At 46.7% G+C, this 22997-nt stretch overlaps 1 protein-coding gene across 23 annotated transcripts in view; it reads right to left on the bottom strand.

Moving 5' to 3' along the window:
- Nucleotides 1–22997, bottom strand: part of LOC104912029 (uncharacterized) — a 72044-nt gene that overhangs the window by 40198 nt on the left and 8849 nt on the right. For 10 of the 23 annotated variants that reach the window (XR_014884826.1, XR_014884823.1, XR_014884816.1 and 7 more), the window contains 3 exons: nucleotides 8692–22929; nucleotides 3168–3807; nucleotides 230–384 (listed from right to left, as the gene is read on the bottom strand). Coding sequence is in view for 1 of the 23 variants with exons in the window: in XM_085229780.1 (XP_085085906.1) it covers nucleotides 22801–22929 (129 nt within the window). In the remaining 22 variants the exon portion in view is untranslated. Of the gene's footprint in view, nucleotides 1–229; nucleotides 385–3167; nucleotides 3808–8691; nucleotides 22930–22997 lie in introns of those variants that run through there. The other 13 variants (XR_014884825.1, XR_014884822.1, XR_014884818.1 and 10 more) reach the window with 10 other exon arrangements.

Genomic DNA, 22997 nt, shown 5'->3' on the forward strand with positions numbered 1-22997 from the left:
TGTCCTTGTCCTGTTTCCTCTCCGTTTCCTCAGGAGGTTTCTTGTCCTCAGAGGACATGCTCTTCCCCCAGGCAGTGTGAGCATTCACATAAACAGCAGAATGTGAGAGCAAATAAGAACTGACACAGCAAGAACTGCCCACTACCATCTAGCTTCCCTCAAATAAATACCAAAAAACAACATTGTGTACATATTAGAAATATATACATACATATGCACATGTACTCACTAAGTGTATGTAATGCTCTCTCATAAGAAAATGTTGACAGCCTTTCAGCAAGCCGTCCTCAGCTGCTAGTAACAAGCACATCCTGCTTTCTAGAGGTGCGTTCAAGCCATTCCTGTGGAAGAATTGCTCTTAAAATCCTTCAGATGCCTTTGTACCTGGATAAAACATTAATACAAACTTCACACACGGAGTGTGGGGCAGGGTGACAAATCCCACCTCTTTAACAGCTGTGGCGGTGTCACCTGTAGAAATCAGGGGCTTAAAAGTAGAAGCCTGACTTAAATAATCTTGAGTTTTAAAAATAGATTGAGCAGTCAAGGTACTGTGAAACCAGGTGTTTTAATCTGAAATAACTTGGTCTAGCTGTCACATTGTGAGATGGGACCGCTTTCCTGTGCTTCCTCCCAGAGCTGCTCCCTGGCTGCAGCCTCACTTCAGAAAGAAAAATAGTACTACATTTCAGCAGTGTACCTGTAAAAACTGCTGATTCTCTGGACCATTTAAATAACCCTGCATTTATAAACAAAAGGGTTTTTTTTTTTCTGTTCCTATGAAAACACACTGGAACATTTCACCACAGTTTTCTTTCACTGAAATTAGCCAGAAAAGACAAGGAATTCAAAGAACAATTACAGAAAATATATAGTGTGCTGATTAGGAATCTCCTTGCTGTAGCATGGAGATAGCAGCTTGAAGTTCACATTAAACCCCTCTCCCCCTCTAATGAGATATGTCTTATTCAACCCAGAAAGATACATTTAACTGGGGAAAGAAAGCAGCCTTTCTCAGGTGGAAAAAACGGTTGGGGAAGGGAGGAAGAAATCATGTTAGAAGGTGAAGGCTCTGGTCACCTCAGGGCCTAAGAGGATCAACACCTGAGGGCTTCTCTCTCCCTGGCGATGGCAAAGTTGTTATTGCTTTGCTTTTTTCTCATAACATTTGCTATTGTTTCAGGGGCACTGTGCCCCCCAGGACCCTCCTCAGCACGGAGCAAGCTCAGGGGGAAAAGCCCGCTCCCCAAATGGGAGACAGCAGGGCAGATGTGGACTGCAGGAGGCAACATGGAGCAGCCATTGCCATTGTTCTGCGGGGCCTTGTTCACAGTCTCCACACAGTTGGGCTGTGGGAGCAGCTGGGAGCAATTACAGCACATGAAAAGAAGGGCACGGGATTAGGCAAGTGATGAAAAAGCAAGGGGACCACTAGATTTATCACTGGCAGAACAAGGCAGCCCTTCTCCAGAGCCAGCCCTATCACATGTTCCTGTTCTTGTTCCTGTCTTCTGGGCAGTAGTTACAGTGCCAGGAGCTGCAGGAGAGGATCCAATTGTGAGAATTGGCCCTGAGGTGGTGAGGATCAGTCTCCCTTTGGCTCCCACCAAGAGGACATGGTGGAGCCCATGGGCAGATTTCAATCTCGCCCTCTCTTTATATGGGAAAAAAAAAAAAAAAAAGCAGAGGCACAAATTTTGCATTCCTTGTGAAATTTCTTCAGCTTTTCCATATAATCACCACTGTAAAATAGAAAAAAAGAAAAAAAAAAAAAAATTCCTCGTAACTTTCTTTTTTTGCGAAGACTGAGTACTTTCTGTACTAGAAAGGTTACTCAGAAGGTAAAGCATGTGTTTGCCATCTTAGTTCCTGATATGGAAACCATATGCTTAAATACACCACCAAACATACTCAATATAACACTCTTTTTTATTAAAGGTGGTTTTATAAAAGCTATCCACCTTCCATCCATTGGTGACTCCCGGAGAGGTCACATATTCCTCATTGTGAATATCAATATGTATTTGGGGTAAATTAAACTCCAAATAGGCTGTTTCTGATTATTACTGCCAAGGGAGCAAGAGGCCATCTTATTTTCCCTCACTGATAAATTAAAAGAACTGTAATGGGTGATTTCTGCAACCTGTAAAAGGGCAAAACCATCTGTAACTCATTTAGTGTCGCTTTAAAGAAAATTTATTTGATTAATTTGGGTAGAGTATAGAAAGAATATAGATTTAAAAAATAGGAATAATAAAGCCCTCTACTGCTCAAGAGGAAGAAGGGAAGAAGCAGCAGAAGAAAAAAACTCTGACCCAGAATAAACGTTTGAGGGGATTAAACCATGCTTCATGTGTTATTAGAAATATCTGTTATAGAGGCTGCTGCCTTGCTCTTGAGAGAGCTGATTTTTGCCCTGCCAACCAGAAGATCCTACCACGACATGGCTCTTATATCACCCATGTCACAGAACTTCTTGTCAAACAACTGTTGTTAAATGCAGCACCTAATAGATAAAGAGATAGAAACAAGAGGGGAGAAAGAAGAGGGAGAAAGGCTGCCAACTGTCCATCCTTCAAAGCCGAGTTGATGGTAGAGACCCAAACTTCACTACCTTTGTCTGGCCTGACAAGCAGGAAGTGGAGAAAAGATCAAAAGAAAGTGGAAATCAAAAGGATTAATACATTGAAATTCTTCTGTTTTGCCACAGGCTGTCACCCTAGCTCCACACATGGCTCAGCCAGCCAGGCATACTCCATGGAAAGCAAGGGGAGAGAAACAGCTCTAGAAGCTCAGAAGTTTTCTCCTCCTGAAATTTCATTGGCCTGCAGGTTACCCGCATTCTCTGCTCCCCTGTTGACAATTTGGAGAACGATATTAAATAGTAACGATAATAAATACTAATAGGTTAATCTCTGTAAGTCATGCCAAATTCTATGGGGCCAGGGTTTGGCAAAAGTGTTCTGCCTCAGATGTGGAGTATCTAATGACATTTTTACTGTTGCAGGGTGTGCACGTGGCAGGCGGAGATGTCATTTGCACCCTGACACAGGCTAAGTCACTTACAGCTATGGATCTCATCAGAGGCTTGCACTGGGCCCTGGCCAAACCTTGCTTAAATCAAAGGGCGGGTTTGCCTTATTGTCTCTGGGCTGCTTTTCACTCACCCTGGGAGGAGGCAGGAGGCAGGCAGAGCTCCAGCCCGCTCAGCCAAAAAGTCTGGGTCTGATCTGCTGAAACCGTGAAGGATCTTTTCTTTGGCTTCAGTGAGCCGTATACCTGGGCAAGTCTAGTGCTCTGTGTGGTTATTTGCTCTTGATAACCTCATATTGTCCCTTTTTCCTCTCTTCTGGGTTATCTCAAAGTCGCCCATTTTGTTTTTCAGAGGTTGGAGTTCAAGACATCTGCTCAGAAATCCATAGGGAGACACATTATGCTGTTCAGCTCCTCTGCAATCGATGGACGTGATACGCCTACACTGCTCCGAGGCTTTAGGACCGAGGGAGATGGGTAACTGCAAGGATCTGGATCTCCCTTATGAGTTGTGACTCATCCAACTGCATTCACTCACCAATAGCATCAGCACTGGTGCGATCCCATGGGAAGCTCTCCGTCACCACAAGACTGACACACTACCTACCACGTGCCTCATCTCTCTCTGCTGAGCTCCTCGTGAGTCGGTTGGACTGCATCCCTACATCACGTGGCTCACTCCCTTTTGAAGATCTTGGATAAAATCACCTTTTCCAGGACAGGGAAACTTCTGGTTTTGTAGCTTGTAGCAGAAAGCACAGATGGGCCTTCACACTGTAAATGGAAAGAGAGGAAAAAGTATGAATCTTTTCAGGACATTTTGGAAACAAAGCAGTAAGAATTTCTGGAAAGCAATAATGCAGCATTTGCAACACTGGGAAAATGACAGAAACCTGGGAAATACTCATCCAGATATTTTATTGTTAAAAATTTATTTTGTTATAATAATATGTTGATTTTCCTAATTAAACAGTAGGTGAAGTGTAGGTGTTGTGCTTAATTTACTAACAACTGGAGCCACCCTCACCCTGCTAAGTCAGATCTTCTCCATACATTTCTGACTTTCTGACTTTGTGGTTTATGCAGAGAAAGATTCAGTGATCCCATGGTACCCTTCAGCTCCTTTTGCCACAGAGGAACATCAGCTTCAGCCTGAAAATGTTCAAAGCATTCAGATATGTTTTTCATATGCAGACTGTTCAGTTTCATTTTGTTTCTCTTGTCTCTTTATTCTGAGTTCGACACTTTTTGTCAAGGAATAAAAGAAATTCCACTTGACATTAGGGTAAATGACCTTCATTTGGGAGCTACATAATGTTGACTGTGTGTGGTATCATGTAGGCTCCTGGATGAGCAGCACAGACCTGTAAGATAATGCTGGTGCAAGTTTGTGCTATGGCATTGTGCAGGGAAACCTCGTGGCTTGTTTTTGCAAGTATGTCTCCAGCAGAAGATTATTGATCTCTGAATCAACACAGTGACATGGTCAGAAAATTGTCCTTCCTCTTCTCCTCTCCCTCTTCATTTCTGTTGCTTTATTCTATTTTCTCCTAAGAGAGCTTTTATTCAAATATCCCACATGCACACTCATCACTTGGATGGCTTTAAGCACAATACATGGGCAAGTCTGGGCGCTGCAATTAATATCCCTTCTTGTCTCTCTGAAGATTATCCTCTGTTACTGTAATTCACAACTTCAGACGTTTGTGTACATGCTTTCCTTGTGAAAATGCAATATCATTACTAATTAAACAGGCTTTTAATAAGTTGGCTGATAGCTCCCCACAGAATCTAGGAATTAACCTCACCTGGAAGCAAGATGCTGGTTGAGGCTGAAGTGAAGCTTGGATATAGGCGGAGAAAGGAAAAGACATCAAAGAACTCGTCACCACCAAAACCTCGTCCTCCACAAATTCTAGGTGTGGAAATGTTTCTTAGCCACGGGGATCCTCCCTCCATGGATTTCCAAATAGCTATAATCATCAGAATTCTCTCATTTACCTCCCCCTGGACTGATTAGCTCATCCTTCTCATTTGAACTTGTTTGCTATGAGCAATACATTTGTGGCCTCCACACTTTATTACCTTGATCCCCAAAATGCTTGATTAGTTTCAGATGGTGATAATTTAACAATGCAGGGCTTGGGGACAGTGTTTTCCTGGTGGTCTGCTTTCACCACCAAACAAGGTCCAAAAGCTCCTCAGGCTTTGTTTCACATATCCAGCTCTCTTGGAGGCCATGGGTCAGTGCAGAATTTTCTGGGTAGCTGACCAGTGCTTGGAATTCGTGCTGGCTTTGGGAATTTAGTGTTCAGCAGTCTCCGCTTATTTTTCCCACAACTAAGAACACTTCTTAGCAGAAGGCATGGAATGAACAAAGAAATCACAATCCAAATTAGGCCCTCTCTTCGAAATCCAAATACCAAAATCACTAATCCTTCTGGCCATAACTTTTAGGATGTTGACAGAGCATATATTCTGTGATATAGTATGGATATACAGCTGAGATAAGGCAATGATTTAATTCTGAAGCAGACGAGACATTTCGAGGGCTGTAGAGAGAGTGCACCTCTCCCTGAATGAATGACTCCTGAGTACTGTTAACACACCTTGAATCTTTATACTTGCTCCTTTTTTCTTTTTCTTCCTTTTTTTTTTTTTTTTTGTCCATATTTGTTAATAATATGTCTGGAAACTTATTAAGCTTACAAATCAAGACTTGGGGTTAAAGGCAACCTTGTCTAAATATCTTAACATTTATAAAAAGATTATCATTAAATACCTTGTAGAGAAATTCTGAACTGGTGTTGAATCAGGTAAAAAAGAAAAGAAAAAAAAAAAGCCAGAAAAAATGGCTAATGTGTCTACTTTTTAATTAAATGTAAATATAATTTGCAGGGCTTATGGGTTTTAAACAGAGAAAATTTACTCTGCATAATTTCCTTTCTGGTTAACCTTATAGACAGAAGTGTAAGGAGGGTTATTCAGAAGGATTTTGTAGCTATTAAGCCGGTTACGTCCTCTGGATCCTTTGCAGCAGATGACTTCAATGCATTCAAGATTTAACCTGAGGTTCCTAATTTACAATGACAACATAGAGATTTTAAGCATTAAAATGAGCATTGTTAAATGCCCTGGTTTACAACTTGTTTGGGATGTCAGCAGATTTTTCATCTTTATTACTGCAGACAGATAGCAAGGCTCTTATCTGCACATACCTCATCAGAATGGCTCAAACACACAAAAGTGAATTCTTGGTTATTTTAATGTGACAAGTAAATATAAACCAGTTACAAATACAAAGGCAGGATAAATATGCCTGACAATACAGCATCGGCTAAATTACTGCCAGCTTAGTATTAAAAGTTCTGCAGTGGTTTCTGGTTCAAAGAGTCCCATAAAAATCAGAGTTAATTTAAAACTTAGCCATCCATGGGAATATTTCTCATTCACACAATACAGGCTTCTCTTGTACAGGTCTGTTTATGTATTTCAGCTACGGAACAGTTTTCTGTTTCAGTTTAGTCAAGTATCCTTATTTAGTCCAGAAAAGTAATTAAGCATATGCTTAGCTGTATGCTTTACTTAGGCGTATGCCCATAGCTTGTCATTTCACCTGCTGCAACATTTGGAGCCAGTTAATTTATTATTTGAATCACACACACACACAAGAAAAAAAAAGAAAAAGAAATAATAATAAACAAACAAACCACAGGTATTTAATTTCTAACAAGACTGTGATGCCTGGTTATGATAGACTCAATATTACTAAATTAAAAATTACTGATTTTCATAGGGATCGTGATTGAGCCAACACAGAGATTCCACTGAGCATCAGATAGGCTTACAAGTCCTTACCCACCTATGGAAATACATGGAAATCTTTCCCCTCTGTCATCAGGAGCATCACTGGGCAAGAAGAAGGAAAACAGGCACACTGCCAGCAGTCTGGTGGTCCCTAACCCTTCAGAAGTACTGAACAAGATCAACTGCAAAGGATAATCAAAGGTTCATCTGCGGGGCTGCAGTGGCCCAGTGAACATGGGGAGCCCCAGCACCGCAGGGATATAGGCTCCACTGAATGCTGCTCCCCCGCTGATGGAAGAGATTCTGTGCCCAGCACTGTCAGAAGCAAAAAATGTTTTCAACAATTTGAGAGAACAAAATAGCTATTCCCAGTCCATCTTCAGTCACACAGTCACGGAACCATTTGGTTTGAGACGGATCTCTGAAGGTCTCTACACTGAGCTCCTGCTCAAAGCAGGGTCAGCGCTGAATTCAGACTGGGTTGCTCATGGCTTTGCATCTGACACCTGAGAACCTCCAAGGATGGGGACTTTGCAGCCTTTCTGTATTACAGAACTGTTGCCTGCTGTTGCTATCTGCTGCCCCAGCTTTTCCCAAAACTCAGCTGCTGCTCACACACGGCTTCTCACTTACCCTACAGAGCCAGAGCCCCGGAGAAGCCAAATAGTTCCCAAATAGGAATTGCTGGCCCTTCCCCTTCCCACACTGGAGAGACCTTTCCTGGCGCTCCATCATACGGTTAACACATGCTGTCTCTGCCCTGCCAGCAAGCTGTGATCCAGAGCCCTGCTTCTGGCTCCTTCCCATTGCAGGGAAGGGGCTGGAGCACAGCCAGACCCCTGGCCCACCTGCTGGGCTTCCTGCCCCCACCACAGCTTGGGACAGGGCAGGGGGTATAGGTCTGGGTCTGGCTCTGGCACAGAGCAGGGTGCAACGCAGGTGTGTATCCAGAGTAGCTTTCCTTCCTATGGTGCACATTTCACAGCAGCCTCTTTGCCCAGGAACAGGACAGAGCTGGCACTGGATGAGTCAGAGATGGAGGAAGGAAAGTCTGGCAGGGTGGAATGCTTGTGGCCTTCTCACCAAACATCTCATACTGCTCCTTCCCCTAACCTAAGGAAATGAGGCTCCAGCCAGTGGTTTTGGATGCTTTTCCCAAAACTGGTTTCTTTCACAATGGGTTGTTTCGTCCCGTGGGGATCTGTGCCCTATGGGCTGCATGCCCCAGCCTGGATGGGCCTCCATGGGTAGAGGGGACTGAGAGGGCATCTTGCTCCAGGCTCCTTCCCCTGTGGAGGAAAAGGAGACCTCCAGCTTGGGTTGCCTTGTGAAATAAAGCTCCCTCCGATTGCTGCTCCCAGCATGGCAGCTGGGAGGAAGAAGAGGAGGGTGCGGGAGATGAGGCCCAACTTTGATCTGGATGTGAGAGAATCACGGCTGGGCAGGGCCGATGGAACCGTGCTGAGACGGGCGGCGAGGGGAGTGGGGGTGGTGGGAGAGAAGGAGCCCCTGCAGCTGCTGGGAAGAGAGGGGAAGGTAAAAGGGACTGCGATACCGCCAGGCCCACGGGAGGCTCAATGGGTTGTCTCATTATTATGGTGAACAGAGAGAACTCATGAGCTGGGAAAGATAGGAAGCTTTTATTTATATATTTTTTTTTAAAGAGCGCAGCCTCTAGGAGGGTTTTTGCAGCTCAAATGCTTTTATTTTGTGCCAATTACTTATACAGGGTCTGCATTATTCCCATAATCAGTCTAAATGAAAGTCAAACATGAAAGATTCCTAACAATGAGCTAATTGGAATGCCATTACCCTTTAGATTTAATAAGGTATTTGTAATAATAAACTTGCCTCAGTCTATAGAGTTGTCGTATTCCCGTTCAGATCTTGCAGGAGTGTAAGAGTTGACATTTGTCATTCATTCCACAGGACATTGGATATAACCTTCGAAACATTTTAGTCTCACAGCACTTAGTAAAGTGCTGGGGAAGGAAACAAAATCTATAGCCTGCTATTGTTCTGGCCACGCATAGCTCCAAGTTAACAGGAATTGTGTTAAAATTCGGCGGCAGATTATATCCCACATATCTTTCTTTATTTGCAGTCCAAACATTTTGCGGTTTAGAATGACTCACTCAGTGTCCTCTTATGTAGCTGCACTCATTATTTGCATTGAGGTCTTGCTGAGGAACGCCGGGCTGGTTCCAGCGCTGCGAGGTACTACACAGGCATGCAGCACATGGGGGCTGTGCCTTGCACAGCTTAAGATCTAAGCAATTAAGTCAACCTGAATTCTATCTCAAAGCCAAAACATCCCATCTATGGAGGTAAAAGCTAATTAGAGCTCCCTGCAGATATATTTTTGAGAACAGTTCAAAAAAAAAAAAAAAAGATCATGCTTTACCTTTACAGGCAAGCTTTTTCACCAAAAGCATATGTGGGCTTAAGGACCTGGCCAGGGAAGTTTTGTTTGACTATAGCTCATAGCAAGGCGTAATCTTTGTGGGTATTTCTTTTGTTATAAAGTGTAAGAGTTTGTTGTGAGCACTTTGGGAAATTCCCCTAGAAACAGACTGAAAATACAGAGGTCAAGCAGGTGTGTATGTACGTGTAAGAATCAGAAAGATAATATCAGCCAAAAAGCCAACAAAGATACAAAACAACACAGAGGATACAGAGAACAGGATGCCGTGGGCATAATTTAAATCAATATATTGCTTCTCCCTTTCTCTTCTCTACCAAAAAATCTACCAGAGTCATTTCTCCTAACGAAATCCAACAGGTGACCAAAGGGGCAAAGCAATGCTTAATTCCTTTTTTAACAAATAAATGAATTTCCTAGTGGCATATCTCTGCATGCAGCCACATTACCTATCCGATAAACTGTGCTGCCATCAGCAGTGGATGAATTATGTCCTGCTGACATGCTGTGGTCCCAGCAGCTAGTCCTGAATGATCTGACTCAACAGAAAACTTTGCACAATAGCTCAAATAAATGTCAAATCGTTGGAAACTGGCAAAGATCATGGAAATTTGGAATGTTCCTTTTTGAGGACAGTATTTTAATACAGTCTGACACTGGGGAATCAGCTGAACGTTCGTAACATCCAGGAAATTCTGGGCACGGTTGGTAAAATGACCAATGCTCCTATAAACCTACTTTTTCTCTCTGCAGTACTATACATGCTGCACTCCAAATTGTTTTTCAGAAACTTAGGCCAACAATCAATGGCCTTAAGTTAACCATATGCCTGAGCATTGTGTTGGATTGCTGGAGAAGGGCAAGAAAGCATAAAAATCAATAGCTTCTCTGGAAGTTTTCACAGAAGGCAGTTGGGCTGAGAGCTAAAATGAGAGCCTAAAATTCAGGCTTTCTTCCTCCTGATGATCTGGTTAACCTACTTCTCTTTTTCTGATTCTCTTTGCACATTAGAAAAACAAATGACGCTTGTTACTCAGATCACAGCAGTGCTGTGAGGCTTAATATTTTGAGAAGTGCTTTGGGATCCTTGTATGAAATATATACATTCTTATATATATATTTATATATATATATATATACATTCTTAGTAGTATTTAATTTACTTCCTTTACAATTCCTTTGAGCCAGCACATGTTGCCAAAAATGCAATATTCTCTGAGATGTCTTTTATTCTTATATCTGTCTGGAGTGCAGGACACATCCCAGCCTTATAAAGCATCCGATATTGATGGATCTGCACGGAGTGTATATATATAGCTAATACGATCAGACACTATTCTTTTTTCCGCAGGAACCCAGACTTGCTCAGTGTACAAGATGGACGTGCTTAGCAAATGAGGCAGCTGTTCAATTTTTATTTTTATGCTCATTGTTTGCCGTGCGGCCACATGTCTCATAGAGTGCATACCATCTAACCTTTGTAGTGAATCAGACAGGGCTCCACCATAACTCACTCGCTTGGACTCTCCAACTCCGCCTCACTCCCTGTTCAACATACATCTGTGATCACGTAATCAGGGACTGGATCATAAGAAAGCTTTAACTTTCTCAGTTCCAAACTTCATTTTCCAGCATTAGGTTTTCTTTACACTGTTAGTTAACAAGAGTATGTAGGGATGCGAAAGCTTTTTGCTAACAACTAAATGACCCCTCGAAGAATCACATCATGCAACTGTTCGTTAAGCAGCAACAGTGTCCTGTAGGAACAAGGACACCTGTACCTGCGTGCCAGCCAGGTTACTGTTCAGTAACAGGTACCCTGTTACTGAAAGAACCCAAGTTCCTCTCCTCCCGCCGCTCCTGTTTTTCTCCTCTGCATTGTGTCATGGAGCACATACCAAATGTGCTTTCATTACGTTTCCTAATAAAGTCTGCAGCAGATCTGCCCGTGCAATATGAGAACTACTTTGCAGTGTTTCATAATAACAAGATAAGTCTATTCTCACTTGTGCTTCTCCCTGTTTTGGGAACTTGGAGGGTGGAGGTGGGGAGCATAAATTTGCACAATTTTTATATTCACCGATTTTTGAAGTAATCACTCATTTAGAAATTTTCACCCATTTTATATACTCTGAAAAATCAGGTTTTGTTCCTTCTTTCTACTACCTGATCTGCTATAGATACCTTTTAATTAAAAAAGTTATACTGGCTCGCACCTAAGCAGTTGCATCTGTCCTGTAGTCTCTAAAGAGAACAATCCCAATAGCTTTTAGTAGACAACCAAGCAATCTGGGACTAGATTAGAAGAACAAAGAAACTGCAGTGCTGGGTGTAGAGCTCTCTACCCTTTGTATCTTCAAAGCTAAACACGTACAAGGAGGTGCAAGCAAGCAGCAGTTTACGCACAAGCAGAACAAAAGGCCAAGGGCTTAATCCTGCAAAGATTTATGCACACTTATCTTTACACTCGTGATTAAGCCCAATAATTTTGGTAGCACCTTGGCTCCAGGAGCCCTCTGAGCATGCGATAATAGACTCTGGAATTAGCATGCAATATGCTGAATTGCTGCAGAGAACTACCTAAAGGAGTGAGCAAAGCGCGTTGCAGAGGCTCGATGGCAGCAAACTGCAGGCTGAGCAAATACTGCAGGCACTTCTAGGCAGATAAGATAGCTTGTCGTCCTCTAGAAGTGATGTATAGTGAGATGTAATGAGCATTTGCACACATATTTCAAGGTAATGTTTTTAAATCTCAGAGTCAAAAGTTTAAACCACGTAGATGACATGGAAATGGATGCTGGAGGAGCTAGGGCAGTTTTCAAGCAGTGCTAACTCAGAGCACGCCTGGAGAAGGGCATCTTCGTGACTTGGCTGGGCAAGGACAGCCTGGTGGGCTGGAGACCCCCAGAGCCAGACAGTGATTTCCACAGCCTTTTGGCCCCATTCCCAACAGAAATGCACGTTTCCATCCATACCCCACATGGCTCCCCGCTGGTTTGTACACACTGTGCATTGAACAGGGCACAGATCTCAAGGCTGTGGGTCCTTGACCACAGTCCCTGTCATTAGTGTCCCTGATTGTCTCTGTTCTTACTGCAGGAGGCACAATGGGGCCCATGTTCTAATTTGGGCCTCTAGGATCTCTTCTAATATGAATAGTAATGACTATAATTATTAATCATTACTGTGATTATATGATTATAATGAATAATCATAATAATGAATCATTATAATTACTATACTAAATGACAAGCCCCGCTTCCTCCAGCGAACTTCAGAAGCACAAGGAATGAGCTGTTGTGCGTATTTAGTGAATCTCAAGCACCTCTGCACTTACAAGACCAAGGGTCTCTGTTTGTTTTAAGGACTTCCACATTGTATTTCATTCAGAAACCTACAGCTGCCTTGAATTGTGACCGGTGGAGAGCTGCTGCCATATGCAAGGTCCTTTGCTTAAAATCCAACAGTCATGAGCAAACGGAGATTGGCAAGGGGAAGGAATGTGCATATGGATATTACTTGTGCTAGAGAGAGCAGATATGCCTAATATTGCATTTTTTCATCTTAGATTTACAACTGAAAGTAATTCAGTTCATTGAAGAGCATTTTCAGAAAGCCCAAATAAAACAGCAAATGTGGAGGCTACAGGCACATGAAAGAGGAATCTTGCTGTGCCCAGCCACTACTCTCCTGTTCTTCCTGGGCACGGGAGAACATTTTATCCCTTGGTGATAAACGCACCCCAAGCACAGATGGCTCATAGATACTGACTGTGAGGTCGGTACTTTGCACCAAACACCTGAAATCTGTTGAGCAGCACTTGGGTACTTTGTGGCTTGTGGCAGAGGGTGTGAACGAGTGCCCTGCAGGATCCTGCTGACGTTACCCCATACATTGCTCTGGTTACTGCACCGGTTTGAGTCACCCAGCTCCCTCCCTGGCATGAAGAAATCGATCTTGCAAAAAGTAAAATCCACGCAGAGGGCTTCATTGTTTAGAATTACCAACTCCTTGCTACCATCAGCTGCATGCTCAGCAGGGGACCATATAAGCGTAATGACAGAGTAGAGAAATCCAATTGGTTCTTTAAGGCGAAATGTTTGGTAAAGGTTAGTTGATACGACTCAATTCAACCCTGGTGACTTTAAAATGTTGTTATCTATTATCATAGCTGGTAGCACGTGCCTGAGATTATGTGCTTTGTAGCTATTGTACAACTGTATAATAAGAGCCACCACTGTCATTTTGATGTTACTGAGCACAATATACTGTTTGGGAAAATGTTTGCCTTGTCTTCATACTTATAGTATATTTTGGAATGGAAGGGATAGGAAAAACCCCATCTATGCTCCTGTATCAGGAATGAGCCTGCACAAAGTTCTCTGAACTCTGTTAGAGGAGCAGAAAGTGAGAGCATCTGTGCAGCAGCTCCTCTGCAGTACAGCATGGAGAGAAACAAACGCTGATAGCTAGGAGCATTAAAGAGCGATCGTTTGGACCACTTGTCATCAAAAGGTTCTACCTCAGATGTGCGCTGCTGTAGGATCGATACATGGGTCTAGAGTGAGGTACACAGGAAGGTGAAGGATTGATTTTATTTACAGCATGTTTGCCATGCTGTTAACTGACAGGTTGGGCTTTGCAGAGAGAGAACGTGCAGGGCATCACTGCTAGAGCACTTGTACCAACCATTACCTCTTGGTTACCTCTGCAGAGAACTTGTAAGTGTAGAAATAGTGACTAAAAGACAAGTAACTATTATAGCTTAATTATAATATCTACACTCAGGCCTGAACCTGGAGCAGAATTTAGCTGTTATTCACCATATTCCTGCTTGCAGTGGTTTCTATGCTCTAGGTATTTTATGAGAATAATGAAAAGATGAAGGTATAAATCCCAAAGGTAATTTAGTGCCTAATTCTATCAACTGGAGTCAGAGTGAGATAACTTTGGAAATCTCCACTGAGGCACTGGTGCTCCTCCAGAGGGAGGTGCTGAGGCACTCCCAGCAGTGGGACTGATGCCCAGCATTGTCAGGCAGGATCAGGTGGTGGCTTCCTATAGCACATGTTAAGAGGTGGTGGGAGCACTGAGATGGGCCCTATGGCAGTCAGAGCTCCTCCAGACAAATATGTGCATGTATAGATGAGTTAATTACCAGACTGTTTAGGAGAATTTCTAATCTCTCTTCAGCCACTCACACTGACATCTCCGATGTGTGATATCATTTAGATTGAAAAGGGAATCCATTTAAAGCCTAAACACTGCAATTACTTTTTTAGATGCCTGGGAGCAGCTCAGAGTTCAAGCACATGATGATCCTCAACCCTGCTAAATTAAAGGCGATAGACCGGTGCGGGGAGAGAAAGATGTTCAAGTACACTGTGTTTCAAAGGATGTGGTTTGCAAACTGACGTGCATAATTTTCAAACTAGAAGTGTAACCTAATAGGGCCAAGGTTTCCAGGCTGAGGTGTGCATCGTGCCAGAGACAAGTGAGAAAAACCCAGGGCAGCCCAGCTGCTGCCCAACCAGATGCTGCACATCCAGCACAGTGCTGCAGGGATATCAAGGAGGGGCTGGGGCCAGGGCACTGCCTGAATTGTGCTCCCACATCACAGCAAGCCGCTGGCTAGGTGTGCTATAAGTAGCCCTTTGAGATAATGTCACAAGGAGAGTTTTGCTAATTCTTCCCTCTTGGTGTGTCAGCAGTCAGAAGGCGTGCACACACACTTTTGCCATCATGTTTTGCCAAGCCACGACCACAAGCCATCCCGCCAACTTCTGGCAGTTGTGACACAGAACGTATGGTTCGTGTGGCAAAATGTGCTGGCATGTCCCCTGTAGGCTCCATCACTTATGCCAGCTAGCAGCTGCTATGCTGTGCTGCTCGCATCACACCGGTAGCACTGTCTCATCCTTTCTTTTCACTTCTCCATCTCCACCTGTTCTTTTCTTTTTTTTTATTTTTTCCCTCTTCTACCTCTCTCTCTCTCTCCTGTATCCTGTGCAATGACTGGAAGGGCACTGGGGCAGGGATCATCCCTTTGCCCTGTGTATCCCTCCCTCCCCGCAGAGCTCTCCTGGCACAGCACTGCATAACAGGAATGCACAACCAGGCAGCTGGCGCCCAAAGATCCCTGGCAAGCTGAAGGGTGAACAGCCTGGAAAGTGAGCATGTGTGTAAAAACACAGCTTGAAGGGGTGGGGTGGGGTAGGGGGGGGCTTTTAATGAACCTTTTGAGGGTAATGCAGTGCTGCTCTACCTAACTGAAGGTATTTGCATAGCTGAGATCCACCTGGTTATTTATTGCATTTTGGTTGTCTGGGTGTGTTGCCTGTTTTTGTTTGGTAGTTGCTAATGTTTCTGATCTCAACTGCAGAACATATTTATGGTTCAGGCAAGCTGCCCAAGAGACAGCCCTAAGGAAATAGCTTGCCCCGAAACAATGGCGTTCTGCATCTTGTCCGGAACATGTCTGACAGCACGGAGTGTGCTTGGGGCTGGTGGTGGGGCTCATCCTGGAGATGCGGTCACAGCCTGACACGGCTGCAAAGGACGGCTGTCTGCACCTGGGGGGGTGGGTTCTGCTTTGCCTCTTCCATCCATCCTAGTGTGGCACGAGACTTCACGTGACTATGACAGGTTGGGGTTAAGGTGAAGGAGACAGCTCTGCCTGGAGTTGCTGTTCCTTACCCATTGCCTAAGATTAAGAATGACAGATCAGAGTCAGTGTTTCTTGAAAAAGCTGAAAAAAAAAAACAAGAAAAACACCAAGAAGAATCAGCCTAGTGTGACCGATCCCCTCTGAGGCCTCAGTTTTATTCCTTCATTTTCATCACAGATACAGATCCTTTCATATTTGGAAAGGAAATTTGGTGCTCATCTCCCTCCTCTAAGCTCACGTGGCCATTTTTGATTATTTGTTAACAATTTAATTGCTTTAAAAAAGAATTTTTTTTTTTTTTCCAGTAAGAAATATGAATAAAACATTGTTCAGAGTGATGTGGTAACACAGAATGTTACGGTGTAACTTCCAAACCCCACACACAAGGCTTCTTCACTGTCACTGCAGGTTCTGCCCCTACTGTCCTGAGATTGGCTTAATGCCATTCTCAGTGGTTCTGCCTTGATATCAAATGGTATGCAGAATTGCATGGTGGTACACCTGTGGAAGATTGTAGAAAAAAACAAGATGTGGAATCTTATTTGAGAGCTAAATGTGATAGCGAGATAACAGGAGACATTTTGCCACCAACTTCAACCACAGCAGAAGGCTCATGATGAGCACACAAGAGTAAGCAATGTCCTTTGGTCCTCAGCTCCAGCATTGCCCACTGTAGTTTTGTCCCTTTCTCTTCTTGTTTTATTCAAGATACATCAAGGACTTGATGATCCTTATTGGGTCCCTTCCAACTTGAGTTATTCTAAGATGTTGACACTGACTTTGTCCTCCTCCTTAGACCCCTAGGCCGGAGGTTGTCATCTGGCTCTATACATAAAGCAGCCTAGCGCTGATGTGTCCTGACCCTGGGTGAGGTCTGCAGAGTGTTATTGCAGGGCAAATAAATAACATATAACCTAGAACTTCTCCAAGAAGATGGCAGAGCAGGACAGCTCTGTTGGCCTGCATGAACGCTGCAAATGGCGCAGTGCTGGGATCCACTGACAACCCTCTGGGTTCTGGGAGTGCCCACAGCTTGAAATGAATAATCCTCTTATTGCTTTCTTGGATACTCTGGGATGTGCAATGCAAGCAAGAAAAGCCAAGCTCTTCATCCTCCAGGGTTCTCCTGGCCAGCCCCAGTGCTCAGAGCTGAGTGAGCCACAAGCAGACAGTGCCCATCCACAGAACCCAGAGCCCTGTGCAGCATGGCTGGGAGCTGGGAACCAGGGGACCTGAGCTGCAGTCTCAGTTCTGAGCACTCTGTCAGTATGGATTTGGTTGTTTCTGGCTGTGCATCCCTCTGGCACACCCTACTCACTGCTTCCAGCCCCATTCCTCCACATGTGCCAGCCCTGTCCCAGGCTGCACAGCTTGCAGCTCGCGGGAAGTCTCCCATTTACCAAAATTGTAATATTTGAGCCATTACGAACATTTTTCGCAATTAAAGCTGCCACACAGTTTAGTCAAAGACATGATTGTGCTGTTTGCTGCTGTCTCCTATTAGGAATTTTGTTGCCTAAAACTTTCCGTGCTGTCCAGCAGAGCGCAATGGGCTGTTGACGGCTATGTGCTATTTTTTTCAGCAGCACTGGGAGAGAAATGGGTTTGTTAGAATATTTTCACACTGAATTGCAAATGATCCCATGCAGCTATTCTTTTCTTCTCTGCAAATATTTTCCATCTCTGGTCTCCAAACAGTTAAATGAAAGACAGCCAGTAACATGGAGAGCTCTTTAATCCTAGATAGGCAATTGCAAACAGAATAGAGGACATCAACTTCCCTTTATTTCCCATTTAGGACCTGGAGGTGAAAAAGCCAATATTCCTCCATGTGATGCATCTAGCTGAGCAGATGCTGAGTCGCACATGTTCATTTTAGTCCACTCTGCCAGTGTATGGAGAGCAGAAGTACTGATACTACAGAGCAAAGCTCTTGGCCCCTCCAAACTCACAAACTTGGGTTTCAGTTCCCAGAGCCCCTGTGCCCGTCCCACTGGTGCTAGCCTTTGCCCCACGGGAGCGGCCCGAAGCTGGGGGGGCTGAGGCCAGGGAGAGGGCAAGGATAAGGGGGGAGAAGGGGCCATAGAACGGTGGGAGCAGCAGCAGGGCTGCACAATTTTGTAAAATGGCCACATCAGATGAGGAGAAAGAGTACGGGGGAAAATCTCCGTGTGGAAGTGGTTACAGATGAGAACGGCCCGACAAGAAAGTTTTGGCGGTGTAAGGGGTAGAGCTGAAGGTGCTGCGGAGAGGGGCTCTGCTGAGAAGCGATGGGACCTCCTGGGATCCCGGCTCGGGCACGCACACCTCAGCCCCGCAAAGCTCCGAGCTGCGGGCGCCCACGAAGCCCTACCAGGTCCCCGTGACATGGACGTGGCCTGAGAAACCTCGTGGGGCAGCAGGAAAATCTCTGCGGATCTGGCCGCTCCGCGCAGCACTCAGCGCTTCCTTCATTAATGTCCATGTTCCCGTTTCGTCTTTCTATGGCTTCGTCAGAAAGAACCTCTCCGTCTCCCTCGTGCCCTTAGCAGGGAGTTTGCAGCGGTCGCCGAGCCGCAGGGCTCAGCGCTGGAGTCCCTGCCTTCTGCGCGCCCGTTGCGCGCCCGTTGCGCACCCGCGCAGCGAGCGAATTGTCGGCCCGCTGTTCCCGACGGCGCTGGGACTGGGCACGGAGTGCGGCGGGGACACCTCAAGCGCTGTCTGCCGCAGAAAGACAGTCGGGGGCCGGCTCAATGGGCTATTTTCCATCCGTTGTGTAAAGAATGGTGAGCTGATGGCTCTAAAATTCAATTGAATACCTGCCCGGACCTAAGTCTAAGTATTATTTCTTAAAAGAACAATATGTAATTAAAAACTAATATTTAACAACTTAAACGCCGATCCTCTAGGAAATAACAGCCTTTCTTCGCAAAACCTCCGAGATTGACTTCGCTTCCTCCTGTAAAATGAGGCCAGCTTGAACTCTCCAAAGAATCAGTGAGATCAAGTATTTCAGCGCTCAATTTACAGCTCCGGGAGATGTGGGACCCTTTCCCAGCTATCTGGGAAGGCTCGGAAATAACCCCGGCGAGGAGGAGGGGGGAGAAGGAAGGGGAATGAATTCCCGAGCACCGCGCTAACACCTGTAGTGTGTCCGTAACTCAGCGTCTCTCCGGCAGCCCGCAGAGAATTGCGAGTAGGGGAAAGGCGCAAGCAAACAAATAAATAAACGAACTTATCGGGTTCGCTCGTTTGCAATGAGCAACCCTGATTTGGGACGATGCCGCCCTGATAAGGACGAGGAACGACGCCTGCATCTCCCGAGCATCGTTTCCTGTTGATATTCCCTGAGCTGGAAGGAGCGAACTAACTGTTATCTCAAACTAAAAATCAAATCCAATCATACCGAGTGCCCCTCGGGGGTCACAAATTTCGCTTCTCTCTGCGATGTCACAGCCTCTTCCTAAACACTCCTTGCTCCTCTAGCTTCTCTCCTTCCACCCCCGCTTTTGCAAGGAGCGGGGCGGCCCGGCCGTGCGGAGCTCGGAGCGCTGCAGGGAGGAAGGCCGAGAGGAAGACCCGGACGCACCGCCTCACCGCCGCCCGCCCCGACCCTCCCTCCTCTCCCCGATCTCGTCGTGGAGCTGCGGGCAGCGCTGCCCGGTGCTCGGCTCCGGGGAACGGCAAGGCTCATTGGAGGCAGAGTCGCTCCGCTGCGGCACCGCGGGTATGCGGAGCTCCTCGCCATCTCTCGCCGTTCCTCTCCTGCCCCTTTGTCTGCGGGGAGCGATCCCCCGCGGAGCCCGGCCCGAGGCTCCCGGAGCGCGGCCAGCCCCAGCCCAGAGCTCCGCCGCCTTCCTGACCTGCGGGCAAACAAGGGCTCTCATTACCATATGATCTCTCTCTTTCTTTTCTTTTCTTTTTTTTTTTTTCTCCATTTTTCCCATTTTCTTTTCTTTTTCCTTGTTTTGCTTTTTTTTTTTCCTTTTCTTTTTTTTTTTCTTGTTTGCCCTTTCCTTTTATTTATTTTCTTTTTCCTTAGCGTTCTGTAGAAAGTGAAAAAACAATCAGGTAGACACTTTCTGGAGTGAGCCGCTATACACTCTGTCGTTTGCCCATATGGAGAAAATTACCCCTCGACTTCAGACTTTCGTTGGATCCCGGCGTCAAACAACCCAGAGCCCGCAGCACTCGGGAGAAGGGTCACTTTCGATTCCCGAGCGCTGCTCCTCCCGCCCAATGCAGCCGCCGCAGCCCCGAAGGCTCCGAGCCATGGGCTCCGCACCCGGGAAGTCCCGCTGCGGTGATGCCGTGGCCGGGGGAGGGCTGGGGGGGTGTTTGAGGCTCGCAACCCGGTGCCCTGGGACCTCAGCCCCGTGTCTGCAAATGTGTCTATGGCTGGCTGTCTGCTAAGGGCTCTGCCCAAGCAGAGCAGCCGGGGTTCCCTCGCAGCACAGCGCTGCGCTTCTGCTGCGGCTCCCGACAGAGGCCCGACCTTTCCCTTTGTTCCTGAGACGAAAAGAGGCGGCCCGGCCCGAGCGAGCTACAGTCCCCCGCAGGGAACGCGCAGGGGAGAGCCAGCAGCTCTGGCCCGGGGATCCCCAACTTCAGCGCTGCGCCGAAGGGAAGTTTTCAGAAACTCCTAAACACGCTTTCCCTTTATTTTTTCCCCCCTCCTTCCAGGAAATCATAAAAAATATACAGACTATAAAAGAAGCTTTAATTCAGAACGAGATCAGGGCTGAATGCAGTTAGTGGATGGAAGCATCCAACGCGATGTAAACTGCACAGAAATCTGAAGGGAGCACACAAGCAATGGAAGGAAAATTCCCCACGTGTGCTTTGGACATATATCATGCGGGTAGAAAATGTCACCCCGGGGCTCGGGTGCCTGAAAAATCCACGGAAAGCGCTGGTTTTGCTGTAGGAGCTGTGTTTTTTTACACGCCGTGTGGCTTCCACAGCGCACATCCGTGCGTGTTTGGGCGTTGGGGAGCGCGCATCAGCGGGGAGAGATCCGGCTGGGCTCTGCATGACTAAACGGACATTATGCGTCCATCCCGAGATGCCACTGCCAGCAATTACTTGCTTCGAGTCCTCGAGAAAAATGCAAGATTTAAAATGAAATACGTTCCGATGAGTATAAGTGAATGACACTTTAATGTGCTAACACTGAGTCGCTATACTTTAGGAGCTTGGAGAAATATTTGAGTTATTTCGCTGTTCTTCCCTGCAGCCTCCTTCTGCCCCATGGGAGGATGGAAGCCTCGGGGGAATGTAGAGGTCAGTTTTGGTCGGGCGGTGAATCCCCGAAAATGCCCTCTGCGCTTCGCAAGCCCGAACTTCGCCAAACGATGGGTGAAGCAAACGCACAAACGAAGCACTCACTGAGAAAAGGCAAAGAGAAGCGGCAGAGCTCACTTTACTCCGGGCTCGATCCAACACTGGGGTCTGCAGCTGCCCGGTGGGCTGCAGAAGCCACCCGACAACTTTGGGGGTTCCCGGGGTTCCCCCAGTAGGGCCGGGAGGAGATCCCGAGGCTGCGCGGCAGTTCATCGCATGGCACCGCGGTGCGCAAAAGTCCTCCTCCATCCCGCAGAAAGTAATGCCGACCCTCACCGATACCCGGCAAAAGCCGTCGTGAAATGGAACGCGAACGTCCTCGGGATCGGGCGCTTCGGGAGCGCGTTACACGGGGGTCACGAAGAAAACGAAAGCTGTGTGTGAGAAACCAAAAGCGCTCCGGTAGTAACAGAAAGTACTGGAGTGACTTAGTTGAAAATATCAGTGTAATTTTCTGGGTTTTTTTCTTTAGAAAGAAAGCTTTCCAATGGCTATTTTTGTTTGTTTGATTTTCCTTTTTCTCCCTCTCGTTTCAACAGCAGTAAACTCACTCCGGAGGAAAGTTGAGGGAAGTTTACAGCAACGGCCCCTGCTCGGATGGGAGCTCAGGCTGTTGTCAGAGGGGATTCCATTTGGGAACCGGCACGAAAAGACACATTCCTGCCCAAATCCCCGCTCCGGAGCCGCGCCGCTCGCTGCGGGGCAGCACTAATGGGAAACGCGAGTTGGAGACAGGGTTTGGAGGGGGCAGCGAGGAGAGTAAGGCGGGTGCGGGGCTGCCCATGTACCACTCAGGTGCAGAGAAGGGCTGCAAGGTGAATTTCGGTTTGGGATCCACCAAAAGGATTAAGCATCAGGTGCAACACTTCTCCTTGCACGCCGCTCACACACACCCAAAATAAACATTCCATAGGATGGCCCCAATTAGGGCACAGGAATGATGCAGCCGGCAGGTGGGGGAAAAAAGAAAAAAAAAAAAAAAAGTGAGCGATTTTCAAAACGCTGCCGTCCTCCTGCCGCGATTTTGAATGAAGTTTTAAAAGAAAAGCGCAGGGGGTGATTAGGTCTTTCGGAAAGCGAAAGGTTTCTTGCCTCGCTGTGGCCCGCAGCGACCTTCCGCGGAGAGCGGAGACGGCCCGGGGAGCGCAAATCTGCGCGCCCCGGGTCGTTGTCGCTCCCCGCGGGAGGTCGCTGCCGGCGGCAGAGGGCGCTGCCGCCCCGCAGATGCTCCGGGACCGGGTATCCCGGGTAGGGCCCGACCGGGAGCGGGTTTCCCCGAGGGGGAGACCTGGAAGCGGAGGCGCGCGGCATCCGAGAGCTGCTCCCGAGTGGTACCGCGGTGTGGTTGGGTCACACCCGCTCCGTTCCTTTCTTTGCTGTCCCCTTCACGGCGGGGCTGCCTGCAGTGTTGGGGATGGCAGCGAGACCCGCTCGGGGGAAATCCACCTGCTTGGCCGAGCCCACCGGGCATCCCCACAGTCCATAGTCCTGTTCGGGGCTCGGCTGGGCTGGGAGGCCCAGAATCCTTCTAAATCTCTCTGTCCCGCATTTAGGACGCCCGAAACAGAATAGAACGGTGCATTTCAAGCGCTCCTCCAACTCCCGCAGCCCCCCTCCAGCACGACTTCTTCCCTTTGCGGACACAGATCCCCGGGACAGGAGGGAGCGGAGACACAACCTGGAACAGAAAGTTACGTGGGGGCTGAAACTTCCCTCCCTGCCGCCCCTCAGCCGCCACAGCTCAGC

This window comes from Meleagris gallopavo, chromosome 8 (assembly GCF_905368555.1).
Source record: "Meleagris gallopavo chromosome 8, MGAL_WU_HG_1.1, whole genome shotgun sequence".
Taxonomy (NCBI): Eukaryota; Metazoa; Chordata; class Aves; order Galliformes; family Phasianidae; genus Meleagris; species Meleagris gallopavo.